The sequence below is a fragment of the Petromyzon marinus genome, chromosome 69 (genome assembly GCF_048934315.1).
Source record: "Petromyzon marinus isolate PM22_M1 ecotype Great Lakes invasive population chromosome 69, UKy_Petmar_22M1.pri1.0, whole genome shotgun sequence".
NCBI classification, from domain to species: Eukaryota; Metazoa; Chordata; class Hyperoartia; order Petromyzontiformes; family Petromyzontidae; genus Petromyzon; species Petromyzon marinus.
The window spans coordinates 7,200,627-7,228,575 of NC_133735.1; the positions used below are offsets into that span (position 1 = coordinate 7,200,627).

A 27,949-nucleotide genomic window follows, 5' to 3' on the forward strand; every position below is an offset into this window, starting at 1 on the left:
ATTAATTACCACTAAACTACGACTGAAATATCTAACTAATAAGCTTGTGCCGGAGGCCCCGGGGAGACAGGCGTCTACGACGTCTCCTGGCCAAACCCCAATTGGCGGAGCCAGGAGATTGAATCTCTACCCTCAGGGCTCCTCCAGAAACAACGAAAAGCCACTACGAGTTGGCCACGTGTAATGTTCGAACGCTCACTGCGGAGGAGAGGCTGCCACTCCTCTGTCGGGAGCTGGACCGGTACCGCCTGGATCTCTGTGGCATTCAGGAAGTCCTGTGGACCGGTTCTGGCTCCTACCACCATGAGGGGTAGACAGTCCTCTACTCGGGGCAGGAGACTGCCAAACAACAGGGTGTGGCTCTTCTTTTGAACAAAAGAATGAAGGGGGTGTGGGAGCGTGGCGGTGAGGTGTGGGAAGCTGTAAGCCCCAGGCTACTTTGGGCTCGCCTTCCCATCAACCGGAGGCGAGGAGTGGTGGTCGTGGTTACTTATGCCCCCACCGAAGACGAACATCCTTGGAGTGATGCAGGCAAAGCCGATGAGTCAGATGCCTTCTATGACCTGTCACAGGTGCTGGCTAAAGTGGCCCCTCGGGATAGAGTCATCTTGTTGGATGATTTCAATGCCCGAGTTGGTCATGATGCTGGCACCTGGTCTGGAGTGATTGGAGGGCATGGGCCAGATCAGCTCAATAACAACGGTAGGAGGCTGCTAGATTTTTGTGCAGTCCATGGGCTTGTAATTACCAACACACTGTTCCGGCATCGGCGCATCCTAACAACATCATGGATGCATGCTGGGTCCAAGCAAGAACATCTGCTGGACTACATAGTGACGGACCAGCGGATGCGAGCCCTAGTCCTTGACACCAGGACCTACCGTGGAGCTGATCTGCCCTCTGACCATCGACTAGTCATCTGTAAGATGCGCCTGCCATTCTTCCACTCCGGTGGTGGGTGTACACCCAGGACCCCATTCTAACCTAAAGTGGCCTGGTCTCAGTTATCTGATGAAAGTTGCAAGCGAGAATTTCGTCATCGCTTGCGGCTGGAGTTGGCATCGTCCCGCACTCCTCCTGATGTCGAGGGTAAATGGGCGAGGTTTAGGACTGTGACTCATGCAGCTGCAATGGCTGCTTTGGGTACACGGTCCAGACCTCCCCAGAGACCCTGGCTGACAGAGGAGGTGTTCAGGATGGTTGATAAAAAGCGACAGGCCCACTGTCATCGGCTACAGAATCCCACGTCAGAGAATGAGGAGGCTTACCGCAACCTTCGCTCGGAGGTTCAGAGAGCCGTGAGGCGCTGCAAGGATGGGTGGTGGTCACGGGTTTCTGAGGAGATGGAGTCTGCCTCAGTGGCCCGCGATCACAAATCTCTATTTAATGCCATCAAAAAAGTAACCTGCAGCGCCACACCTATTACCATCATTAGGGGAAAAAACGGTGATCCAATCTCCGACCCCCAGGAACAGGTTTGCAGATTTGCTGAGCATTTCTGTGAGGTCCTGGGGGAGGGGAAATCCCTCAGCCCGGAAAACATCATGGGACAAAGTGGGGATGACCCTGCTGAGGCTGCGATGCCTCAAATATTGGAAGAAGTCACCCCCTGTGAGTGGCTGGCTGAGGTGCCATCTGTTGAGGAAGTATTGAAGGCGATCCGGAGTCTCAGACCAGGAAAGGCACCGGGCAGAGATGATCTCCCAACCGAAATTCTGAGGGAGGGTGGCGTTTGTGCACAGACTGCCCTATATGACATTATAACAACAGTCTGGACCACTGGACGGGTTCCGCAGGATTGGAAGGATGCCCTGGTGGTCCTCCTCTTTAAGAAGGGGGATCGCACAGACTGTAACAACTACAGGGGCATCTCACTCCTCAGTGTGCCGGGAAAGGTCCTGGCAAGGATTACTCAACATCGCCTTGCCAGGCACGCTGAGGAGAGGCTTGCGGAGCCCCAATGCGGTTTCAGGAAAGAGCGGTCCTGCACAGATGCCATATTTTCTGTCCGTCTGCTACAGCAAAGGTGTAGGGAATTCCAACAAGACCTACATCTCTGCTTTATTGACCTAGTCAAGGCCTATGAGACCATCAGTAGGCCTGGGCTCTGGGTTGTTCTACGTGCTTTGGGAGTCCCTGACCCTCTGCTCGCCATCATTAAGGCCCTTCATGATGGTGAGCGGGCCCGGGTAAAACTACGTGGCCGGGAGTCAGAACCATTCCCTGTACACCTTGGGGTGCGACAGGGATGTCCTCTGGCTTCCACATTATTTAACATCTATTTTGACCATGTAGTTCGTGAAGCATTCAATAGGTGTACCGGGGGAATCTACATTTGGTACAGATATAATGGGAGGCTGGTCGATGCCCGGGTGCGGTCAAGGGATGGCTCCCTATTGCTCAACCACGCTATGTATGCCAATGATTTGGTAATAGCTGCTCATTCAGAGGAGGTGTTGGAGATGCTGCTGCTGAGACTGGAGCGTGCCACTAAGAGGTGGGGGACTTACCATCAGCCCCACCAAAACTAAGCACCTGCCTGGGTATTTTGTACCATCAGACACTCCACCCCCACAACTCCCAATCGGTGATGGGGCAGTTGTGGAGAGAGTGGAAAGTTTCCCATACCTGGGCAGTGTGCTTATGACCTGCTCCAGTTGAAGAGCAGAGGTCTCACTCTGAATCAGTCGAGCAGCAATATCTTTTCATCGGTTGCGTAACGCTGTGTGGAAGCTACCTGGTCTGTCGCTCCGCACTAAGCTTCAGGTCTTCTCGGCCACGGTCATTCCCTCCCTTCTCTACGCTTGTGAAACGTGGACACCATTAATGGAACATCTTCGCTGGTTAGAAACATTTAGGCTGGCCTGCCTACGATCCATCCTGGGTTTAAACAGGCTGGATTGTGTGAGGAGCTCACAAATCCTTGAAAGATCTGGGCAAGGTCCCATCGGTGGCTGGGTCATGTAGCCCGCATGCCCAGCCACCGCATGCCGAAACAGCTTTTGTTCGGCCGGCGCAGCACGGGCTAGAGAAGAGATGGAGTGATGTGGTACAGGAGGACGTGGAGCTGAGTGGACTTGCCGATGACTGGTACCAGCGGTGTCAAGATCGGCCTCTGTGGAGGAGGCTCGTGAAGGATGCTACTGGGCAGTTGGAGGCAGTCGCCCTCCAACAACAACGGAGGGCGGAGCAGCGACGCTCACAACAGCGAGCGGAGCGCCGGGTGGCTAAAGCACAGCAGGTTGGCACAGTAGGGGGCACAGGTGGTGCACCAGCCAGTCATCTCAGTCAGTCGACCCGTGGCACCTGCTGGGTCTGCCCCGTGACCTCCTGCCAGCGGGCGTTCGACACTCCACGTGGCCTCAAGGTGCACATGGCCTGGCACAAGCGTCGCGGTGACGTCACCGCGAATGGCGGTTGTTGTTGTGTGTGTGTACGTGTGTGTGTGTGTGTGTGCAGCCTATCGTAAAGGATTGCACAGCGCCGACTGACCGGCCGATAGGCAGAGTAGCGCTAGCGTTAAGATTCTGAAAAAAGTCAATGTCAGTTTCGGCCGAAACCGAATGTCGGCCGGCCTCTACTCGTCGCTTCACCTGCTCGACTTGACGAGGTTGACGTCGCTGCCGCTGACGAGGTGGACGAGGTGGACGAGGTGGACGAGGTGGACGAGGTGGCGGTGGCCGCCTTCACCCCGTGCTGGCGCCGCCGGTCCCGCTGGCGACGCCTCTCGCGGAACTCGGAGCTGACGCCGCCGGTGTGAGACGGCGTCTCCACACGCACACCGCGGTACGTCCTGACGCACACACACACACACACACACGCACACACACACACGCACACACACACACACACACACGCACACACACACACACACGCGCACACACACACACGCACACACACACGCGCACACACACACACGCACACACACACGCACACACACGCACAAGCACACACACACACACACACGCGCACACACACACACGCACACACACACGCACACACACGCACAAGCACACGCACACACACACGCGCGCACACACGCACGCACACAGGCACGCACAAGCAGGCACACACACACACACGCACGCACACACACACACGCACACACGCACACACACACACACACACGCACGCACACACACACACACGCACACACGCACACACACGCACACACACGCACGCGCACACACACACACACGCACAAGCACACGCACACACACACGCGCGCACACACGCACGCACACACACACACGCAAGCACACGCACACACAAGCACACGCACACACACACACGCACACACACACGCACAAGCACACGCACACACAAGCACACGCACACACACGCACGCACACACACACACACGCACACACACGCACACACACACGCACACACACGCACGCACACACACACGTACACGCACACACACGCACACGCATGCACACGCGCACACACACACGCACACACATGCACACACGCACGCACACACGCACACACACACACACGCACGCACACACATGCAGCGGTCACAGCCACAGCCACCACCGCCACCACCATTACCTCCACCACTACTACTACTCCCACTGCCACAAACCACCGCCACCACCTACAGCTCCATCACCACCACCTCCACCACCACCACCACCTCCACCTCCTCCACCTCCTCCTCCTCCACCTCCTCCCACTCACCTCTCTGCTCGACGAGTGGCACCGCCACCACCGCCACCACCGCCACCACCGCCACCACCGCCACCGCCGTCACCACCACCGCCATGTTCCCCTCTCCCCTCCCCGCGTGCTTCCATGATGAGTCTCCCACTCCGCTCCTCCTCCTCCTCCTCCCTCTCCTCCTCCTCCTCCTCCTCGCGCTGCTGACGCTTCAGAGCGGCGAGCCGGTCGAGGCCCAAGAGGCTGCATCGCGGTGCCGGTACCTGCAGATGGAACAGATGGAGATCAGTCCACACTCTCTGGAGTGAGATGGAACAGATGGAGATTAGTCCACGCACTCTGGAGTGAGATGGAACAGATGGAGATTAGTCCACACTCTCTGGAGTGAGATGGAACAGATGGAGATTAGTCTACACTCTCTGGCATGAGATGGAACAGATGGAGATTAGTCCACACTCTCTGGAGTGAGATGGAACAGATGGAGATTAGTCCACACACTCTGCTGTAGGAGGGAGTGAGATGGAACAGATGGAGATTAGTCCACGCACTCTGCTGTAGGAGGGAGTGAGATGGAACAGATGGAGATTAGTCCACACTCTCTGGCGTGAGATGGAACAGATGGAGATTAGTCCACACTCTCTGGAGTGAGATGGAACAGATGGAGATTAGTCCACACACTCTGCTGTAGGAGGGAGTGAGATGGAACAGATGGAGATTAGTCCACACTCTCTGCTGTAGGAGGGAGTGAGATGGAACAGATGGAGATTAGTCCACACACTCTGCTGTAGGAGGGAGTGAGATGGAACAGATGGAGATTAGTCCACACTCTCTGCTGTAGGAGGGAGTGAGATGGAACAGATGGAGATTAGTCCACACACTCGGCTGTAGGAGGGAGTGAGATGGAACAGATGGAGATTAGTCCACACTCTCTGCTGTAGGAGGGAGTGAGATGGAACAGATGGAGATTAGTCCACACACTCTGTTGTAGGAGGGAGTGAGATGGAACAGATGGAGATTAGTCCACTCTCTCTGCTGTAGGAGGGAGTGAGATGGAACAGATGGAGATTAGTCCACACACTCTGCTGTAGGAGGGAGTGAGATGGAACAGATGGAGATTAGTCCACACACTCAGCTGTAGGAGTGAGATGGAACAGATGGAGATTAGTCCACACACTCTGCTGTAGAAGTGAGTGAGATGGAACAGATGGAGATTAGTCCACACACTCTGCTGTAGGAGGGAGTGAGATGGAACAGATGGAGATTAGTCCACACTCTCTGCTGTAGAAGGGAGTGAGATGGAACAGATGGAGATTAGTCCACACCCTCTGCAGTAGGAGGGAGTGAGATGGAACAGATGGAGATTAGTCCACACACTCTGTTGTAGGAGGGAGTGAGATGGAACAGATGGAGATTAGTCCACTCTCTCTGCTGTAGGAGGGAGTGAGATGGAACAGATGGAGATTAGTCCACACACTCTGCTGTAGGAGGGAGGAGATGGAACAGATGGAGATTAGTCCACTCTCTCTGCTGTAGGAGGGAGTGAGATGGAACAGATGGAGATTAGTCCACACCCTCTGTTGTAGGAGGGAGTGAGATGGAACAGATGGAGATTAGTCCACACACTCAGCTGTAGGAGTGAGATGGAATAGATGGAGATTAGTCCACACACTCTGCTGTAGAAGTGAGTGAGATGGAACAGATGGAGATTAGTCCACACCCTCTGGAGTGAGATGGAACAGATGGAGATTAGTCCACACTCTCTCCTCACCATCAAAAGAGGGATTTATGTTGTGGTGAGGAGTGAGTGGTGGTGGTGAGTGATGGTGAGTGGTGGTAGTGGTGGTGGTGAGTGGTGGTAGTGGTGAGTGGTGGTGAGTGGTGGTGGTGAGTGGTGGTGGTGAGCGGTGGTAGTGGTCGTGGCGAGTGGCAGTGGCAGTGGTGAGTGGCGGTGGTGAGTGGTGGTGGTGAGCGAGTGGCGAGTGGTGAGTGGTGAGCGGTGGTGGTGGTGAGTGGTGGTGGTGGTGAGCGGTGGTAGTGGTCGTGGCGAGTGGTGGTGGTGAGTGGTGGTGGTGGTGAAAGGTGGTGGTGAGCGGTGGTGGTGAGCGGTGGTAGTGGTGGTGGTGAGCGGTGGTAGTGGTGGTGGTGAGCGGTGGTGGTGAGCGGTGGTGGTGAGCGAGTCACGGTGAGCAGCGCTTACCTTGAAGACGTGGGGCTCTGTAGCAGCGCTCTTCTTGCGGATCACCAAACCCCCCGGGAGAGAGCCGCTCGACCCTTCCAGGCGGTGCAGAGACGCCTCCACCACCACCTCATCATCATCCTCCTCCATCACCTCCTCCTACTCCACCTCCTCCTGCTCCACCTCCTCCACCTGCCGCCACACAGAAACCTGATCAGCTCCGTCTCTTCCCCAGCCGTGCCACTCGCCCGCTCACTCACTCGCTCACCCACTCAGTCACCCACTCACTCACCCACTCACCCACCCACTCACTCACCCACTCAGTCACTCACTCACTCACCCGCTCACTCACTCATCCACCCACTCACCCACCCACTCACTCACCCACTCACTCACCCACTCAGTCACTCACTCACCCGCTCACCCACTCAACCACCCACTCACTCATCCACTCAGTCACTCACCCACTCACTCACCCGCTCACTCAGTCACTCACCCGCTCACTCACTCACCCACTCACTCATTCACCCACTCACTCACTCACCCGCTCACTCACTCACCCACCCGCTCACTCACTTAGTCACTCACTCACTCACCACCACTCACTCACCCGCTCACTCAGTCACTCACTCACTCACCAGCTCACTCACTCACCCACTCACTCATTCACCCACTCACTCACTCACCCGCTCACTCACTCACCCACCCGCTCACTCACTTAGTCACTCACTCACTCACCACCACTCACTCACCCGCTCACTCAGTCACTCACTCACTCACCACCATTCACTCACTCACCCACTCACTCATTCACCCGCTCACTCACTCACCCACTCACTCATTCACTCACTCACCCGCTCACTCACTCACCCACCCGCTCACTCACTTAGTCACTCACTCACTCACCCGCTCACTCACTCACTCACCACCACTCACCACACTCCTCACGACACTCCTCACCACACTCTCATCACACTCCTCACCACACTCCTCACCACACTCTCACTCTCCTCACCACACTCCTCACCACACTTCTCATCACAATCACCACCACACTCACCATCACACTCCTCACCATCACACTCCTCACCATCACACTCCTCACCACACTCACCATCACTCCTCACCACACTCACCATCACACTCCTCACCATCACACTCCTCACCACACTCTCCTCACCACACTCCTCACCACACTCCTCACCACACTCCTCACCACACTCACCATCACTCCTCACCACACTCACCATCACACTCCTCACCATCACACTCCTCACCACACTCTCCTCACCATCACACTCACCATCACACTCACCATCACACTCCTCACCATCACACTCCTCACCATCACACTCCTCACCACACTCCTCACCACACTCACCATCACTCCTCACCACTCTCCTCACCATCACACTCACCATCACACTCCTCACCATCACTCCTCATCACACTCACCATTACACTCCTCACCACACTCCTCACCATCACACTCACCATCACACTCCTCACCATCACTCCTCATCACACTCACCATTACACTCCTCACCACACTCCTCACCATCACACTCACCATCACACTCCTCACCACACTCTCCTCACCACACTCTCCTCACCACACTCACCATCACACTCCTCACCACACTCTCCTCATCACAATCCTCACCACACTCACCATCCCTCCTCACCACGCTCCTCACCAAACTCCTCACCACACACTCCTCACCACACTCCTCACCAAACTCTCCTCATCACACTCCTCACCACCCTCATCACACTCCTCACCAGCACTCACCATCACACTCCTCACCACAACTGTTGTGGTTGTTACTCACCCGGCCGAACGAGGTGGTGAGTGGTGAGGTGAGCAGCACGACGAGGTGAGTGGTGAGGTGAGCAGCACGACGAGGTGAGTGGTGAGTGAATGAGTGAGCAGACGACGAGGTGACTGGTGAGTGAGTGGTGAGGTGAGTGGTGAGGTGAGTGAGCAGACGAGGTGAATGGTGAGGTGAGTGAGCAGACGACGAGGTGAATGGTGAGGTGAGTGAGCAGCACGACGAGGTGAATGGTGAGTGAGGTGAGTGAGCAGCAAGACGAGGTGAGTGAGGAGGATCTACACGGCCTAGTCGCCTCCGCCGTGAAGTGCGTAGGCCCGCGCGGGGCCGGGACTACTTCTCAAGCGCATCGGTCGCCGGCCGAATCACAACCCAGACCCCATCTTGGTAAGGGGGAGGGATTCTTCCGCGTGACGTCACGGAGGGGGCGGGGTCGTCCTGGCAACCCCTCTCCCGCCCACACCCCCCTCTCACCTCCTCCCACCCCTCCCTTCTCTCTCCCCCCCCCCTCCGCCTCCCTTACCAAGATGGCGGACGGGGCTTCCGGTCCCCCGCCGTGGCTGCAGTGAGGACGGTGGCCGCGGCGGGGGCGGGCCGCTCGAGCTGTGATTGGCCGAGACGTGGAAGGCGTTTCGTAATTCACGCGGGGTGGGGTGGTGGTGGTGGTGATGGAATAATTTCAACTCCAGCGGGGATGGGAAATCCAAAGATCCGAGAAGCTCTTGCAGATATCCAGTCAGGTGGGGGGGGGGAGGGGGGCACTACGGGGTCGGACCAGTTATAACAAACAGCAGAAAAATAATAAAATATATATTCTTAGTTTTTGCGGTAAAGTCACGTTGAAGAGAAACAACAAAATAATAAAATATATATAAAACAATATTGTTATATTTTTTATATATATTTTATTATTTTGTTGTTTCTCTTCAACGTGACTTTACCGAAAAACTAAGAATATGAATTACTGCAGTCACGAAAGCTTTAAATCAAAATAAAATATATCTTCTATAAATAAAATGTATCTTATAGAAATAAATAAATTTAACAAAAGTATCTCCTGAGAAATTCTAAGAAAATAGTTTATTTTTTTCCCGTAACAATTTCTGGCCCACAAGACAAAATAAAATAGATTAAACCCTTTTACAAGCAATCAAATTTTAACCGCGTTAACAGCAACAAAAAAAAGACAAAGATCCCCCGTGCAGCCTGCAACGGACTGTAGGGGCAAGTGCTGTTAGCGGGGAGTAGCGGCGAGCACTTTTGTGAAGGCTACGGGCACTTGTGGGTGGCTACCAGCACCACCACCACCACCACCACGCCCGGCCGCCTTTGTCTCCCCCAGTGGCGATGTTTACTGCACACCGCACCAGCTACTGCTCATTTGAGGCCGAGTCGACCTCTAGGGAAGGCCCGGGACCTCCGCCCAACTCCCCACTTTGTGTTGCCCCTCCGGCCATGAGCGCGTTGCTTCAGCCCGTGATGCTTGTGCAGCACTTTCACCCGCCCATTCACCTGGGGAACCCTCATGCTGTACAGGAAGCTCCTGTGGTTACGTATTTCCTATTTAAGCTTCTGTTCATCCCCCCCCCTCTCTCTCTGCCTCCCTGTCCGTCTTTCCTCCCTCCTTACCTCTTGGTGGACTTGTATATATGTAGTTCTATTGACCGTGTACGTCGTATTTTTCATTCTATCTATGCTGGTATGTGCAATCCAAAGGTTTGAACACGAAAGTTAACACTCTTCTGAAATTCGTGGTCCGCCAGGAAGTGTCTACTAACTGTGTTGTTGGCCTGACTGGATGTGGCTTCACGTAATGTTTTTTTTCAGGTTTGTTGAATTCTCGTCTCTCATCTTTTTGTTGTTGTATTTCACCTCCGTGATTCGTACCTTGACACCTGACGAAGATCGCTGGCGTTGTGATCGAAACGTCGTGATTGTGTTTTTTTGTTTTAATATAATTTTATTGTACTTCTACGTACGCGACTTTACCGAAAAAAACAATGAGTCATTTTATGCAGTCACGAAAGCTTGAATACTTTATTACTACACCACCAGCCCACAGGAGGGGATTATTGTGTCCGTCCGTCGTGCGTCCAAAAAATTGGGAGGGGTGGGGTTGGGTGGAGAGGGGAGGGTGGGGGGGTGGGAGGGGTGGGGGTGGGTGGGGAGGGGCTGAGTGGGGAGGGGCTGGGTGAGGGGTGGGGCTGGGTGTTGAGGGGCTGGTCACCCCGTGGTGCCCTTATAAAACTCAACCTTTAACCTACTCACGCCAGCTTGTGCCCGCCCACACAGTCGGGCAAATTTGCGGAATGCACCACGTGGTGCCGCCGTTGACCCTGGCCATTGACCGAGCAACCCAACGTTCCTACCAGCTCCCTCCGCAGGAGAATATGTTTTACCGAAAGTGACGGTAAAAAATAAATATGCGCAGTACAGTGAGTGTTGGAGCGAGTAGGCGAGCGAGTGGGTGAGTAGGCGAGTGAGTGGGTGAGCGAGTAGGCGAGTGGGTTTGTGAGTGGGTGAGTGAGTGGGTGAGCGAGTAGGCGAGTGAGTGGGTGAGTAGGCGAGTGAGTAGTTGAGCGAGTAGGTGAGGGAGTAGGTAAGCGAGTGGGTGAGTTGGTGAGTAAGCGAGTGAGTGGGTGAGTAGGCGAGTGAGTAGTTGAGTGAGTAGGTGAGGGAGTAGGCAAGTGGCTGAGCAAGTAGGTGAGTAGGCGAGAGGGTTTGCGAGTGGGTGAGTGAGTGGATGAGCGAGTAGGTAAGCGAGTGGGTGAGTTGGTGAGTAGGCGAGCGAGTAGGGCGAGTAGGCAGTGAGCAGGTGAGTGAGTAGGTGAGGGAGTAGGCGAGTGGCTGAGCAAGTAGATGAGTAGGCGAGTGGGTTTGCGAGTGGGTGAGTGGATGAGCGAGTAAGTAAGCGAGTGAGTTGGTGAGTAGGCGAGCGAGTGGGCGAGTAGGTGAGTAGGTGAGGGAGTAGGCGAGTGGCTGAGCAAGTAGGTGAGTAGGCGAGTGGGTTTGTGAGTGGGTGAGTGGATGAGCGAGTAGGTAAGCGAGTGGGTGAGTTGGTGAGTAGACGAGTGAGTGGGTGAGTAGGCGAGTGAGTAGGTGAGTAGGCGAGTGAGTGGGTGAGTAGGCGAGTGAGCGAGTAGGCGAGTGAGTGGATGAGTAGGCGAGTGAGTAGGTGAGTGAAGGAGTAGGCGAGTGGCTGAGCAATTAGGTGAGTAGGCGAGTGGGTTTGCGAGTGGGTGAGTGGATGAGCGAGTAGGTAAGCGAGTGAGTTGGTGAGTAGGCGAGGGAGTGGGCGAGTAGGTGAGTAGGTGAGGGAGTAGGCGAGTGAGCAGGTGAGTGAGTAGGTGAGGGAGTAGGCGAGTGGCTGAGCAAGTAGGTGAGTAGGCGAGTGGGTTTGTGAGTGGGTGAGTGAGTGGATGAGCGAGTAGGTAAGCGAGTGGGTGAGTTGGTGAGAAGGCGAGTGAGTGGGTGAGTAGGCGAGTGAATAGGTGAGTGAGTGGGTGAGTAGTTGAGTGAGTAGGTGAGGGAGTAGGCGAGTGGCTGAGCAAGTAGGTGAGTAAGCGAGTGGGTTTGTGAGTGGGTGAGTGAGTGGGTGAGCAAGTAGGTAAGCAAGTGGGTGAGTTGGTAAGTAGGCGAGTGAGTAGGTGAGTGAGTAGGTGAGGGAGTAGGCGAGTGGCTGAGCAAGTAGGTGAGTAGGCGAGTGGGTTTGCGAGCGGGTGAGTGGATGAGCGAGTAGGTAAGCGAGTGGGTGAGTTGGTGAGTTGGTGAGTAGGCGATTGAGTGGGTGAGTAGGTGAGTGAGTGGGTGAGCGAGTAGGCGAGTGGGTGAGTAGGCGAGTGAGCAGGTGAGTAGGTGAGGGAGTAGGCGAGTGGCTGAGCAAGTAGGTGAGTAGGCGAGTGGGTTTGCGAGTGGGTGAGTGGGTGAGCGAGTAGGTAAGCGAGTGGGTGAGTTGGTGAGTAGGCAAGTGAGTGGGTGAGTAGGTGAGGGAGTAGGCGAGTGGCTGAGCAAGGAGGTGAGTAGACAAGTGAGTAGGTAAGCGAGTGGGTGAGTGGATGAGCGAGTAGGCGAGCGAGTGGGTGAGTTGGTGAGTAGGCGAGCGAGTAGGGCGAGTAGGCAGTGAGCAGGTGAGTAGGTGAGGGAGTAGGCGAGTGGCTGAGCAAGTAGGTGAGTGGGTTTGCGAGCGGGTGAGTGGATGAGCGAGTAGGTAAGCGAGTGGGTGAGTGAGTGGATGAGCGAGTAGGCGAGCGAGTGGGTGAGTTGGTGAGTAGGCGAGCGAGTAGGGCGAGTAGGCAGTGAGCAGGTGAGTGAGTAGGTGAGGGAGTAGGCGAGTGGCTGAGCAAGTAGGTGAGTGGGTTTGCGAGCGGGTGAGTGGATGAGCGAGTAGGTAAGCGAGTGGGTGAGTTGGTGAGTAGGCGAGTGAGTGGGCGAGTAGGTGAGTGAGTAGGTGAGGGAGAAGGCGAGTGGCTGAGTAAGTAGATGAGTAGGCGAGTGGGTTTGCGAGTGGGTGAGTGAGTGGATGAGCGAGTAGGTAAGCGAGTGGATGAGTTGGTGAGTAGGCGAGCGAGTAGGGCGAGTAGGCAGTGAGCAGGTGAGTGAGTAGGTGAGGGAGTAGGCGAGTGGCTGAGCAAGTAGGTGAGTAGGCGAGTGGGTTTGCGAGTGGGTGAGTGAGTGGATGAGCGAGTAGGTAAGCGAGTGGGTGAGTTGGTGAGTAGGCGAGCGAGTAGGGCGAGTAGGCAGTGAGCAGGTGAGTGAGTAGGTGAGGGAGTAGGCGAGTGGGTGAGCAAGTAGGTGAGTAGGCGAGTGGGTTTGCGAGTGGGTGAGTGGATGAGCGAGTAGGTAAGCGAGTGAGTTGGTGAGTAGGCGAGTGAGTGGGTGAGTAGGCGAGTGAGCAGGTGAGGGAGTAGGCGAGTGGCTGAGCAAGTAGATGAGTAGGCGAGTGGGTTTGCGAGTGGGTGAGTGGATGAGCGAGTAGGTAAGCGAGTGGGTGAGTTGGTGAGTAAGCGAGTGAGTGGGTGAGTAGGCGAGTGAGTAGTTGAGTGAGTAGGTGAGGGAGTAGGCGAGTGGCTGAGCAAGTAGGTGAGTAGGCGAGTGGGTTTGCGAGTGGGTGAGTGAGTGGATGAGCGAGTAGGTAAGCGAGTGGGTGAGTAGGCGCGTGAGTGGGTGAGTAGGCGAGTGAGCAGGTGAGGGAGTAGGCGAGTGGCTGAGCAAGTAGATGAGTAGGCGAGTGGGTTTGCGAGTGGGTGAGTGGATGAGCGAGTAGGTAAGCGAGTGGGTGAGTTGGTGAGTAAGCGAGTGAGTGGGTGAGTAGGCGAGTGAGTAGTTGAGTGAGTAGGTGAGGGAGTAGGCGAGTGGCTGAGCAAGCAGATGAGTAGGCGAGTGGGTTTGTGAGTGGGTGAGTGAGTGGATGAGCGAGTAGGCGAGCGAGTGGGTGAGTTGGTGAGTAGGCGAGCGAGTGGGCGAGTAGGCGAGCGAGTTCAGCTCTTCACGCGCGCGGTGCGAGCATCGGGGGCCCCCCTCGACCCACCTCCCCACCCCCCCCCCCCCAGTCTCAACAACCAACTTCCGACTTGGGATTCTCAAATCAGGAGATCGATTTATTTCCACTCTCGAGCCGAAACGCCTTCCACACAGGCAACCTCTCCTCCATCGCAACGTAACAACATTAACCAAACCCAACGGAAGCTGTAAACAAATCTATTTGCTGAATCTTAAGAAGATCGCGAGGCAAGCGGCCGTCGGCAGGAATAAGGGGAAAAGCCGCCGAGGGCCGACTGTTTTTAAAGGTTTAAAAATGTACGGTGTAGCCCAAGGGTCTGTACTCCACATCACTCTTAACCTATAATTGAGCAATCTTTGCAATAACGTGATCGGCCAGAACCATTCGTTAATTGTGTTTTGACCGACCCTTCTGTGCTGCATCACATTGTTTCCAAATTTTACTAAATCTTGTTCGATTTGATGTGCTTCTCCCATCTCTCTTTGTCTCCCCCAACATGCTAATGCCTCGGCACGGAGACGCCGTCTCTCTGTGCTCCGTACGTTGTGTCTCTCTGTGTGTCTCCGTGTTAACTCCCTCTACTTAGGAGTCTGTATATATATCTGCGGTTATGTGTTTCCTCTCTCTCGCTCTTAAATTTAGCTCTTCTGTACCCAATGATTGCTTGCGTTGAAATCGAAACGTCGTATGCTATTACGTAATTTTATTATTTCTTATTTCTACGTGACTTTACCGAAAAAAACAAAGTGGGCGGGGCTAGTTATGTTAATGTGAGGCATTAGCATGTTACTGTGAGACATTAGCATGTTACTGTGAGACATTAGCATGTTCATGTCAGATCACAGAGCGAGCAATGTCCTGCTCGGCGAGGTGGCTGTGTTAGTGTGAGAAATTGAACCTCGATTTAAAGCTTTCGTGACTGCAAGGATTCATCTTCTTTGGTTCTTTCGGTAAAGTCACCACCACGTAGAGTGATAATAAAATAATAAAATAACGCGATAAAATTCTCACGACGTCCGCTTGCATTGTGGCCGAAACGTCGTGAGAATTTTATCGTGTTATTTTATTATTTTATTCTCATTCTACGTGACTTTACCGAAAGAACCAAAGAAAATTGAACCTCGTGGGGGTCTTTTGCGTTTATTTAAAAAAAAAATCCATCGACGCAATTTTTCGCGAAAGAACCAAGAATATGAATTTAACCTGTTAATGTCAAATCAGAGAGCCGATAATAACATCGGAAGGTGGTAGGACTGGAACATCGAAGCCAGTTACGACTCAAAATTGGTGGATAACGTCCTTCCAATGATTGCTCAGCTTGTACCCAATCTTCTCGATTGAAATTGTGTCTATATACAGTGAGGGAAAAACGTATTTGATCCCCTGATGATTTTGTACGTTTGCCCACTAACAAATAAATGATCAGTCTAAAATTTTCATGGCAGGTTTATTTGAACAATGAGAGACAGAATAACAACAAAAAAATCCGGAAAAACGCATGTCAAAAATGGTATAAATTGATTTGCATTTTAATGAGGGAAATAAGTATTTGACCCCCTCTCAATCAGAAAGATTTCTGGCTCCCAGGTGTCTTTTATACAGGCAACGAGCTGAGATTAGGAGCACACTCTTAAAGGGAGTGCTCCTAATCTCTGCTTGTTCCCTGTATAAAAGACACCTGTCCACAGAAGCAATCAGATTCCAAACTCTCCACCATGGCCAAGACCAAAGAACTCTCCAAAGATGTCAGGGACAAGAGTGTAGACCTACACAAGGCTGGAATTGGCTACAAGACCATTTCCAAGCAGCTTGGTGAGAAGGTGACAACAGTTGGTGCGATTATTCGCAAATGGAAGAAACACAAAAGAACTGTCAATCTCCCGCAGCCTGGGGCTCCATGCAAGATCTCACCTCGTGGAGTTGCAATGATCATGAGAACGGTGAGGAATCAGCACAGAACTACACGGGAGGATCTTGTCAATGATCTCAAGGCAGCTGGGACCATAGTCACCAATAAAACAATTGGTAACACTACGCCGTGAAGGACTGAAATCCTGCAGCGCCCGCAAGGTCCCCCTGCTCAAGAAAGCACATATACATGCCCGTCTGAAGTTTGCCAATGAACATCAGAATGATTCACAGGACAACTGGGTGAAAGTGTTGTGGTCAGATGAGACCAAAATGGAACGCTTTGGCATCAACTCAACTCGCCGTGTTTGGAGGAGGAATGCTGCCTATGACCCCAAGAACACCATCCCCACCGTCAAACATGGAGGTGGAAACATGCTTTGGGGGTGTTTTTCTGCCAAGGGGACAGGACAACTTCACCGCATCAAAGGGACGATGGACGGGGCCATGTACCGTAAAATCTTGGGTGAGAACCTCCTTCCCTCAGCCAGGGCATTGAAAATGGGTCGTGGATGGGTATTTCAGCATGACAATGACCCAAAACACGGCCAAGGCAACAAAGGAGTGGCTCAAGAAGAAGCACATTAAGGTCCTGGAGTGGCCTAGCTAGTCTCCAAACCTTAATCCCATAGAAAATCTGGAGGGAGCCGAAGGTTCGAGTTGCCAAACGTCAGTCTCGAAACCTTAATGACTTGGAGAAGATCTGCAAAGAGGAGTGGGACAAAATCCCCCCTGAGATGTGTGCAAACCTGGTGGCCAACTACAAGAAACGTCTGACCTCTGTGATTGCCAACAAGGGTTTTGCCACCAAGTACTATGTCATGTTTTGCAGAGGGGTCAAATACTTATTTCCCTCATTAAAATGCAAATCAATTCATAACATTTTTGACATGCGTTTTTCTGGATTTTTGTTGTTATTCTGTCTCTCACTGTTCAAATAAACCTACCATTAAAATTACAGACAGATCATTTCTTTGTCAGTGGGCAAACGTACAAAATCAGCAGGAGATCAAATACTTTTTTCCCCCACACCGTACAGACCACCATTCAGATCTTATCGGCCGCCCCGTACCCCCTTGATAAAACTCAACGTTCATCCTGCAAACTCAAAATTTCCCCTGTACAAGAATACAGGGGTACACGGTATTGATTGACAAGATTGCTCCAACCATCACCACCACCATTAACATCACCACCATCAACCCCTTATCAGTGCCCTAACCTTATTACAGACCAACATTTAGACCTTACCGGAACACTCCATAAACCGCTCCCCTCCCGCCCCCCCCCCCTTTATAAATCTCCAACGTTCATCCTACAAAGCCCCATCACAAAGAAAAAAATTAAAATAGAAATAAATAGACCTGAAAACTCAATTTCCCCTGCACAAGAATACGGGGCGAACAAACCGTGTGGGTTGATGCCACGACACGCAAGTTACTATCCGTGATACAGTTAACACCTTGGATTGCGAGCATAATTCGTTCCGGAAACGTGTTTGTAATCCAAAGCACAACGTATATCGATTGTATAGTGTAGTGTATAGTAGTGTAGTGTATAGTAGTGTATAGTGAAGTGTATAGTGTAGTGTATAGTAGTGTAGTGTATTGTAGTGTATAGTGTAGTATATAGTAGTGCAGTGTATAGTAGTGTAGTGTATAGTAGTGTAGTGTATAGTAGTGTATAGTATTGTAGTGTATAGTATAGTGTATAGTGTAGTGTATAGTAGTGTAGTGTATAGTAGTGTAGTGTATAGTAGTGTATAGTATTGTATAGTGTAGTATATAGTGTAGTGTATAGTAGTGTAGTGTATAGTAGAGTAGTGTAATGTAGTGTATAGTAGTGTAGTGTATAGTGTAGTGTACAGTGTAGTGTATAGTGTAGTGTATAGTAGTGTAGTGTATAGTGCAGTATATACCAGTGTACAGTAAAACCTTGGCTGGCGAAGCACAATCCGCTTCCGGAAACGTGCTTTGCAATCCAAAGCACTCGTACATCAAAGCACGTGTACCGGTTGTGTGATCACGTGACGCTCGGAAGCACAAAGCGTACACTGCTACTCGCATTGCAAGAAACCCTCGCTCGTTTATCAAGTGAATATTCATTTTAAAAAAAGTTCGCTCGTCTTTGCGAAACACTCGCAGACCAAGCTACTCGCAATCCACGAGGTTTTACTGCATTATCCGTAAGAGGCGGGGAGGAGGGGTTTGGGTCGCTTCAACGATCCGTCCGTAAAATCTGGCCATCCAGCGAGGGGGTTGGTGGATCGCGCTCGCCGATTTGGTCATCTGCGGCTCAACACAAAAACTCTGAAACGGTTTTGACAATCGGCGTCCGACGGCTACGCCGCTGCTGCGGGCCAAGTGTCCTTCATCAACCCGGCGCCGTGGAGGCAGCGAGGGGGTTGGTGGATCGCACGCACGGCCTGGGATGGAGCCACCCTTATGGCTGGGCCGTAGGTCGAGCCCTGGAAAAGGGGGTGGGAGGGGGGTGGGGAGATGTTCCCCTCCGGGCCACAACGCGTCTCAACACACTTTGTTCTTTTTGCCGACCACGGGGAATCCCGAGAGACTTCCGTCCGTGGCCCGTGCACCGGAGGGAACCTCCATCCGGTACGGTCGATAAAACGGGAGGCCGATCGATGCCCAACCCACCCCCACTCCCACCTCCCACCGCGGGGTGCGGTGGGAGGGATACCGCTTCCCGATTGGTCCACCGTGCTACGCACGCCGACAACGCGGCCATTGCTGCCGGCCCACTCAGAGGAGGAGTTGGGGAGGCGCAGCTGCCGATGAACCTGGAGCCTGCGACCGAGAGGTGGTTGGGGGTCTTGCCATGGGCCCCACCCAGCGCCTGTGGCTACCGTGTCATCGGAAAACTCAACTCCCCATTGGTGATGGGGCGGCTGTGGAGAGAGTGGAGTTTATGCTGCGTAGGAACCTCCCCGGTTGTTACACCAGCAGCCAACAGGGGGGGTTATTGTGTCTGTCCGTCCGTCCGTCCTGCATCCAAAAATTTGGAGGGGTGGGGGGCTAGGTGGAGAGGGGACGATGGGGAGGGGCTGGGTGGGGAGGGGCTGGTCACCCCGTGGTGCCCTTATAAAGCTCAACGTTTTACAGTGACGGGAAAAAAAAGTATTTGATCCCCTGCTGATTTTGTACGTTTGCCCACTGACAAAGGAATGATCAGTCTTATAATTTTAATGGTAGGTTTATTTCAACAGTGAGAGACAGAATAATAACAAAATCCAGAAAAACGCGTGTGAAAAATGTTATGAATTGATTTGCATTTTTACGAGGGAAATAAGTATTTGACCCCTCTGCAAAACATGACTTAGTACTTGGTGGCAAAACCCTTGTTGGCAATCACAGAGGTCAGACGTTTCTTGTAGTTTGCCACCAGGTTTGCACACATCTCAGGAGGGATTTTGTCCCACTCCTCTTTGCAGATCTTCTCCAAGTCATTAAGGTTTCAAGGCTGACGTTTGGCAACTCGAACCTTCAGCTCCCTCCACAGATTTTCTATGGGATTAAGGTCTGGAGACTGGCTAGGCCACTCCAGGACCTTAATGTGCTTCTTCTTTAGCCACTCCTTTGTTGCCTTGGCTGTGTTTTGGGTTATTGTCATGCTGGAATACCCATCCACGACCCATTTTCAATGCCCTGAGGGAAGGAGGTTCTCACCCAAGATTTGACGGTACATGGCCCCGTCCATCGTCCCTTTGATGCGGTGAAGTTGTCCTGTCCCCTGAGCAGAAAAACACCCCCAAAGCATATTTCCACCTCCATGTTTGACGGTGGGGATGGTGTTCTTGGGGTCATAGGCAGCATTCCTCCTCCAAACACGGCGAGTTGAGTTGATGCCAAAGAGTTCCATTTTGGTCTCACCTGACCACAACGCTTTCAGCCAGTTGTCCTCTGAATCATTCAGATGTTCATTGGTAAACTTCAGACAGGCATGTATATGTGCTTCCTTGAGCAGGGGGACCTTGCGGGCGCTGCAGGATTTCAGTCCTTCACGGCGTAGTGTTACCAATTGTTTTCTTGGTGACTATGGTCCCAGCTGCCTTAAGATCATTGACAAGATCCTCCCCTGTAGTTCTGGGCTGATTCCTCACCGTTCTCATGATCATTGCAACTCCACGAGGTGAGATCTTGCATGGAGCCCCAGGCCGAGGGAGATTGACAGTTCTTTTGTGTTTCTTCCATTTGCGAATAATCGCACCAACTGTTGTCACCTTCTCACCAAGCTGCTTGGCAATGGTCTTGTAGCCCATTCCAGCCTTGTGTAGGTCTATAATCTTGTGCCTGACATCCTTGGAGAGCTCTTTGGTCTTGGCCATGGAGGAGAGTTTGGAATCTGATTGCTTCTGTGGACAGGTGTCTTTTATACAGGTAACAAGCTGAGATTAGGAGCACTTCCTTTAACAGTGTGCTCCTAATCTCAGCTCGTTACCTGTATAAAAGACACCTGGGAGCCAGAAATCTTTCTGATTGAGAGGGAGTCAGATACTTATTTCCCTCATTAAAATGCAAATCCATTTATAACATTTTTCACATGCGTTTTTCTGGATTTTTTTTGTTGTTCTCCTGTCTCTCACTGTTCAAATAAAACTCCCATTAAAATTATAGAATGATCATTTCTTTGTCAGTGGGCAAACGTACAAAATCAGCAGGGGATCAAATACTTTTTACCCTCACTGTAACCTACTCACGCCGGCTTGTGCCCGCCCTCACAGTCGGGCATATTTTGCGGAATACACCACGTGGTGCCGCCGATGACCCTGGCCATTGACCGAGCAACCCAACGTTCCTACCAGCTCCCTCCGCAGGAGGATGTGTTATTCCTGGTTCTTTCGGTAAAGTCACGTAGATAGAAAGCAATTTTTCCTTTTTATAAAAGCAAAAAACCACGATAAAAATAAACGTTAAATTAAATTTAAATTCGCACACCTGGGCAGTGTGCTCATGACCGGCTCCAGGTTTGACAGCAGAGGTCTCGCTCCGAATCTGTCGAGCGGCAATATCTTTTAATTGGCTGCGTAACGCTGCCGTGTGGAAGCTACCTGGTCTGTCGCTCCACACTAAGCTTCGGGTCTTCTCAGCCACAGTCACGCCCTCCCTTCTCTACGCTTGCGAAACGTGGACCCCCCCTAATAGAACAACTTCGCCGGTTAGAAACATGCAGGCTGCCCTGGCTAGGATCCATCCTGTTTAACCTGCAGGCTGGATTGTGAGCTCACAAATCCTTGAAAGATCTGGACAAATGTCAATCGGTGAGCTCCTCCGGCAGGCAAGGTTGCATTGGCTGGGTCATGTAGCCCGCATGCCCAGCCACCGCATGCCGAAACAGCTTTTGTTCGGCCGGATCGAGGGGGCTAAACGGACGCGGCACAGGCTAGAGAGGAGATGGAGTGACGTGGTACAGGATGTGGAGCTGAGTGGACTTGCCGATGACCGGTACCAGCGGTGTCAAGATCGGCCTCTGTGGAGGAGGCTCGTGAAGGATGCTACTGGGCAGTTGGAGGCAGTCGCCCTCCAACAACAATGGAGGGCGGAGCAGCGACGCTCACAACAACGAGCGGGGCGCCAGGTGGCTAAAGCACAGCAAGTTGGCACAGTAGGGGGCACAGGTGGTGCATCAGCCAGTCATCTCAGTCATCTCAGTCAGTCGACCCGTGGCACCTGGGTCTGCCCTGTGACCTCCTGCCAGCGGGCGTTCCGACACTTCACGTGGCCTCAAGGTGCACATAGCCTGGCACAAGCGTCGTGGTGACGTCACTGCCACTTAGTGGCGAAAGGCGGTTCTTGTTGTTGTCTCTGCGTGTGTCTGTCTCTGCGATGGCTGGGTCATGTAGCCCACATGCCCAGCCACCGCATGCCTTAACAGCTTTTGTTCAGCCAGATAGAGGGGGCTAAACGGGTGCGGCACGGGCTAGAGAAGAGATGGAGTGATGTGGTACAGGACGCGGAGCTGAGTGGACTTGTCGGATGACTGGTACCAGCGGTGTCAAGATCGGCCTCTGTGGAGGAAGCTCGTGAAAGACCCTGCTATTGGGCAGTGCCAGGCTAGGTGCACCGTGAGGCTACTGGGCAGTTGGAGGCAGTCGCCCTCCAGCAACAACGAACGGCAGAGGAGCGACGCTCACAACAACGAGCGGAGCGCCGGGTGACTAAAGCACAGCAGGTTGACACAGTTGGGAGCACAGGTGGTGCATCAGCCAGTCATCTCAGTCAGTCGACCCGTGGTACCTGGGTCTGCCCCGTGACCTCCTGCCAGCGGGCATTCAACACTTCACGTGGCCTCAAGGTACACATAGTTTGGCACAAGCGTCATGGTGACGTCACCGCCACTTAGTGGCGAATGGTGGTTGTTGTCTGTGTCTCTGCGTGTGTCTCTGCGTGTCTCTACGTGTGTGTCTGCGTCTCTACGTGTGTGTCTCTGCGTGCGTGTCTCTGCGTGTGTCTCTATGTGTCTGCCGAGTTGTCCGAGTCCTCCAGTTCGCTGACATCCGAGGCCGAGTCCCAGACGTCCGGGTCCATCACGTGAGGAGGGAGCGGAGACACGGGGGACATGCACTGCACACACACGCACTGCACACACACACACACACCCACACACCCACGCATGCACACCCATCCACCCGCACACACACGCATGCACGCGCACTCACACGCACACCCACGCACGCACACACACCCACACAAACACTCGCACATACAAAGACAAAGATTCCCCTATGTAGCCTCAACAGACTGCTGGGGAAAGTGCTGTTAGTGTGTAGCATCTATGGAGGTTGGAATGGCACACGAGGGGGTGGGTGGCCAGCGCCACGCCCGACCGCCTTTGTCTCCCCAGTGGCGATGTTTACTACACACCGCACCAGCTACTCATTTGAGGCCGAGTCGACCTAGGGGAGGCCCAGAACCGGTTTAGATCATCGTCGCTGGTGTTGGACGTGAGCGGAAATCAAACTCGGGCCGCCTGGTTCGTAGCGCAGCGTAGCGCTAACTGCTAGCCTACCGCCCCAATACATACACACACACACACGCACGGAACACACGTACGGAACACACACACATGTACACAAAAAAAACAAAGATCCCCTTGTATGGCCTTTAACAGACTGTTGGGGCGAGTGCTGTAAGTAGCGAGCTCCTGCTTAGGGCTGAGGACTTAGGGCCTAAGGCCTGGGGCCTCAGGCCTGGGGCCTCAGGCCTAGGACTTACGGCCTAGGGCTTTGAGCCCAGAGGCTGGGGCCTCTGTCCTAGACTGGAGGGTTTAGGGCTTAGGGTCTAGGGTGGAGGGCTTAAGGCCCAGAGCATGGGGCCTAATGCCTAGGGTGGAGGGCTTAGGGCCTAGGGTGGAGGGCTTAGGGCCTGGGGTGGAGGGGCTTAGGGCCTAGGGTAGAACTTAGGGCCTAGGGTGGAGGGGCTTAGGGCCTAGGGTGGAGGAGCTTAGGGCCTAGGGTGGAGGGGCTTAGGGCCTCGGGTGGAGGAGCTTAGGCCCTAGGGTGGAGGGGCTTAGGGCCTCGGGTGGAGGAGCTTAGGGCCTAGGGTGGAGGAGCTTATGGCTTAGGGTGGAGGGGTTAGGGCTTAGGGCCTAGGATGGAGGGGCTTAGGGCCTGGGGTGGAAGGGCTTCGGGCCTAGGGTGGAGGGGCTTAGGGCCTAGGCTGATTGGCCATAGGGCCTAGGGTGGAGGGGCTTATGGTCCAGAGCATGGGGCCTCAGGCCTAGGGTGGAGCACTTAGGGGGCCTAGGCATTAGCGCCTAGGGTGGAGGGGCTTATGGCCCAGAGCATGGGGCCTCAGGCCTAGGGTGGAGGGCTTAGGGCCTAGGATGGAGGGTTTAGGGCCTAGGGTTTAAGGCTCGGGCCCTTGGGCTGCGTACCAGAGTGCGGCGATGTCCATCTCTGCGTCCCAGCCCTCCGTCGGGGTCGTCCACTCCAAATGGGGCGGTGCTAGCGGAGTCGTCCACCCTGGAGGATTCCACCCTGGAGGAGGAGTCCACCCTGGCAGAGTCCACCCTGGAGGAGTCCCCCGTGGGCGTCGCAGCTTGCCGGGGTCGTCCCCTCCCAAGGAAAGCGCTGCAACACGGTCACATGGTCACACTGGTCACATGGTCACACTGGTCACATGGTCACACTGGTCACACGGTCACGTTGGTCACACTGGTCACACTGGTCACACGGTCACACTGGTCACACGGTCACGTTGGTCACACTGTCACACTGGTCACACTGTCACACTGGTCACATGGTCACACTGTCACACACTGGTCACATGGTCACGCTGGTCACACTGGTCACACGGTCACACTGGTCACACGGGTCACATGGTCACACTGGTCACACTGGTCACATGGTCACATGGTCACACGGTCACACTGGTCACACTGTCACACTGGTCACACGGTCACACTGGTCACATGGTCACACTGTCACACTGGTCACAAGGTCACACGGTCACACGGTCACACCGGTCACACTGGTCACACGGTCACACGGTCACACCGGTCACACCGATCACACTGTCACACTGGTCACATGGTCACACTGTCACACACTGGTCACATGGTCACACTGTCACACTGGTCACACTGTCACACTGGTCACATGGTCACACGGTCACACTGGTCACACTGGTCACATGGTCACACGGCGAACATCTGCGGCGACGAACAGCCGAGCCTTCATGCGTCCGCTCCAACACCCGACCTTGCTGCTGCCGTACATCTGGAGCCTGCGTCTCTCTCTCATCATCATCACAGTGGCTAGATGTTAACTACCTCGCCTGGTACACAGGAGGTCGTGGGTTAGATCCCAACCCTAACAATGCCTGCTGCTGTACATCTGGAGCCTGCGTATCTCTCTCTCTCATCATCACAGTGGCTAGATGTTAACTACCTCGCCTGGTACACAGGAGGTCGTGGGTTCCATCCCGACCCCGACCATGCCTGCTGCTGTACATCTGGAGTCTGCGTCTCTCTCTCTCTCATCATCACAGTGGCTATGAAATGTTAACTACCTCGCCTGGTATGCAGGAGGTCGTGGGTTAGATCCCAACCCTGACCATGCCTGCTGCTGTACATCTGGAGCCTGAGTCTTTCTCTCTCATCATCACGGTGGCTATGAGATGTTAACTACCTCGCGTGGTACGCAGGAGGTCGTGGGTTAGATCCCAACCCTAACAATGCCTGCTGCTGTACATCTGGAGCCTGCGTATCTCTCATCATCACAGTGGCTAGATGTTAACTACCTCGCCGGGTACACAGGAGGTCGTGGGTTCCATCCCGACCCTGACCATGCCTGCTGCTGTACATCTGGAGCCTGCGTCTCTCTCTCATCATCATCACAGTGGCTAGGAGATGTTAACTACCTCGCCTGGTATGCAGGAGGTCGTGGTTTTGATCCCGACCCTGACCATGCCTGCTGCTGTACATCTGGAGCTTGAGTCTTTCTCTCTCATAATCACGGTGGCTATGAAATGTTAACTACCTGGCCTGGTACGCAGGAGGTCGTGGGTTAGATCCCAACCCTAGCAATGCCTGCTGCTGTACATCTGGAGCCTGAGTCTTTATCTCTCATAATCACGGTGGCTATGAGATGTTAACTACCTTGCCTGGTACGCAGGAGGTCGTGGGTTAGATCCCAACCCTAGCAATGCCTGCTGCTGTACATCTGGAGCCTGCGTATCTCTCTCTCTCATCATCACAGTGGCTAGATGTTAACTACCTCGCCGGGTACACAGGTCGTGGGTTCCATCCCGACCCTGACCATGCCTGCTGCTGTACATCTGGAGTCTGCGTCTCTCTCTCTCTCTCATCATCACAGTGGCTATGAAATGTTAACTACCTCGCCTGGTATACAGGAGGTCGTGGGGTCCATCCCGACCCTGACGATGCCTGCTGCTGTACATCTGGAGCCTGAGTCTTTCTCTCTCATAATCACGGTGGCTATGAGATGTTAACTACCTCGCCTGGTACGCAGGAGGTCGTGGGTTAGATCCCAACCCTAACAATGCCTGCTGCTGTATATTTGGAGTCTGCGTCTCTCTCTCCCCGTGGTGGCCGCGTGGATTTTTCTCTCCGGATTTTCCAACTCCACATTTAGAATCATCGTCACCACCACGCCTTTTAGAGTATTTGGCTGCTGACGATGACGATGCTAAGCCACGTGGTTGAGCTGCTATCAATGTCCACGTGGTGATGATGATGACGATGCTAAACCACGTGGTTGAGCTGCTATCAATGTCCACGTGGTGATGATGACGATGCTAAACCACGTGGTTGAGCTGCTATCAATGTCCACGTGGTGGTGACGATGATGCTAAGCCACGTGGTTGAGCTGCTATCAATGTCCACGTGGTGATGATGATGATGCTAAACCACGTGGTTGAGCTGCTATCAATGTCCACGTGGTGATGATGACGATGCTAAACCACGTGGTTGAGCTGCTATCAATGCCCACGTGGTGATGACGACGATGCTAAACCACGTGGTTGGGCTGCTATCAATGTCCACGTGGTGACGATGACGATGCTAAGTCACGTGGTGACGATGATGCTAAACCACGTGGTTGAGATGCTATCAATGCCCACGTGGTAGTGATGACGATGCTAAACCACGTGGTTGAGCTGCTATCAATGCCCACGTGGTGATGATGACGATGCTAAGCCACGTGGTTGAGCTGCTATCATTGTCCACATGACGATGATGACGATGCTAAACCACGTGGTTGAGCTGCTATCAATGTCCACGTGGTGATGATGACGATGATGCTAAGCCACGTGGTTGAGCTGCTATCAATGTCCACGTGGTGACGATGATGACGATGCTAAGCCACGTGGTTTAGCTGCTATCAATGTCCACGTGATGATGATGATGCTAAACCACGTGGTTGAGCTGCTATCAATGTCCACGTGGTGACGATGACGATGCTAAACCACGTGGTTGAGATGCTATCAATGTCCACGTGGTAGTGATGACGATGCTAAACCACGTGGTTGAGCTGCTATCAATGCCCACGTGGTGATGATGACGATGCTAAGCCACGTGGTTGAGCTGCTATCATTGTCCACGTGACGATGATGACGATGCTAAACCACGTGGTTGAGCTGCTATCAATGTCCACGTGGTGATGATGACAATGATGCTAAGCCACGTGGTTGAGCTGCTATCAATGTCCACGTGGTGATGACGATGATGCTAAGCCATGTGGTTGAGCTGCTATCAATGTCCACGTGGTGATGATGACGATGCTAAACCACGTGGTTGAGCTGCTATCAATGTCCACGTGGTGATGATGACGATGCTAAACCACGTGGTTGAGCTGCTATCAATGTCCACGTGACGATGATGACGATGCTAAACCACGTGGTTGAGCTGCTATCAATGTCCACGTGGTGACGATGACGATGCTAAACCACGTGGTTGAGCTGCTATCAATGTCCACGTGGTGGTGATGACGATGCTAAGCCACGTGGTTGAGCTGCTATCAATGTCCACGTGGTGATGATGACGATGATGCCAAGCCACGTGGTTGAGCTGCTATGATGTTGTAATGGCCCAGGTGGCTTCTGAAACAAGATGCTACACAGCAGTTCAGTGGAGCCTTACCTGGTAACATAAACAGTTTAGTTTATGTATGGGTCTCTATGTATCTCTATGGGTTTTTATGGGTCTCTATGTATCCCTATGGGTCTGTATGGGCCTCCACGTGTCTCTGTGTGTCTTTATGTATCTCTATGTATCTCCAAGGGTCTGTATGGGTCTCTATGTGTATCTCTAGCCATCTTTATGGGTCAATGCATCTCTATGTATCTCTATGGGTCTCTATGTATCTCTATGGGTCTCTAAGGGTCTGTGTCT

At 53.3% G+C, this 27,949-nt stretch overlaps 2 protein-coding genes across 2 annotated transcripts in view; both read right to left on the reverse strand.

The window, feature by feature from the left end:
• LOC116957033 (pre-mRNA-splicing factor ATP-dependent RNA helicase PRP16) overlaps positions 1-8,906 on the reverse strand; it is an 83,335-nt gene extending 74,429 nt beyond the window's left edge. The window contains 4 exon segments of the mRNA XM_076055046.1: positions 3,594-3,793; positions 4,687-4,928; positions 6,863-7,033; positions 8,674-8,906. Of these exon segments, the coding sequence (XP_075911161.1) occupies positions 3,594-3,793; positions 4,687-4,928; positions 6,863-6,991 (571 nt within the window). The 5' untranslated portion in view covers positions 6,992-7,033; positions 8,674-8,906.
• Positions 8,907-14,243: 5,337 nt separating this feature from the next.
• TDRD12 (tudor domain containing 12) overlaps positions 14,244-27,949 on the reverse strand; it is a 77,389-nt gene continuing 63,683 nt past the window's right edge. Inside the window, exons 20-21 of the mRNA XM_076055125.1 lie at positions 23,972-24,167; positions 14,244-22,674 (exon numbers count right to left, since the gene is read on the reverse strand). Coding sequence (XP_075911240.1) covers positions 22,549-22,674; positions 23,972-24,167 — 322 coding nt within the window. The 3' untranslated portion in view covers positions 14,244-22,548. The remainder of the gene's footprint in view (positions 22,675-23,971; positions 24,168-27,949) is intronic.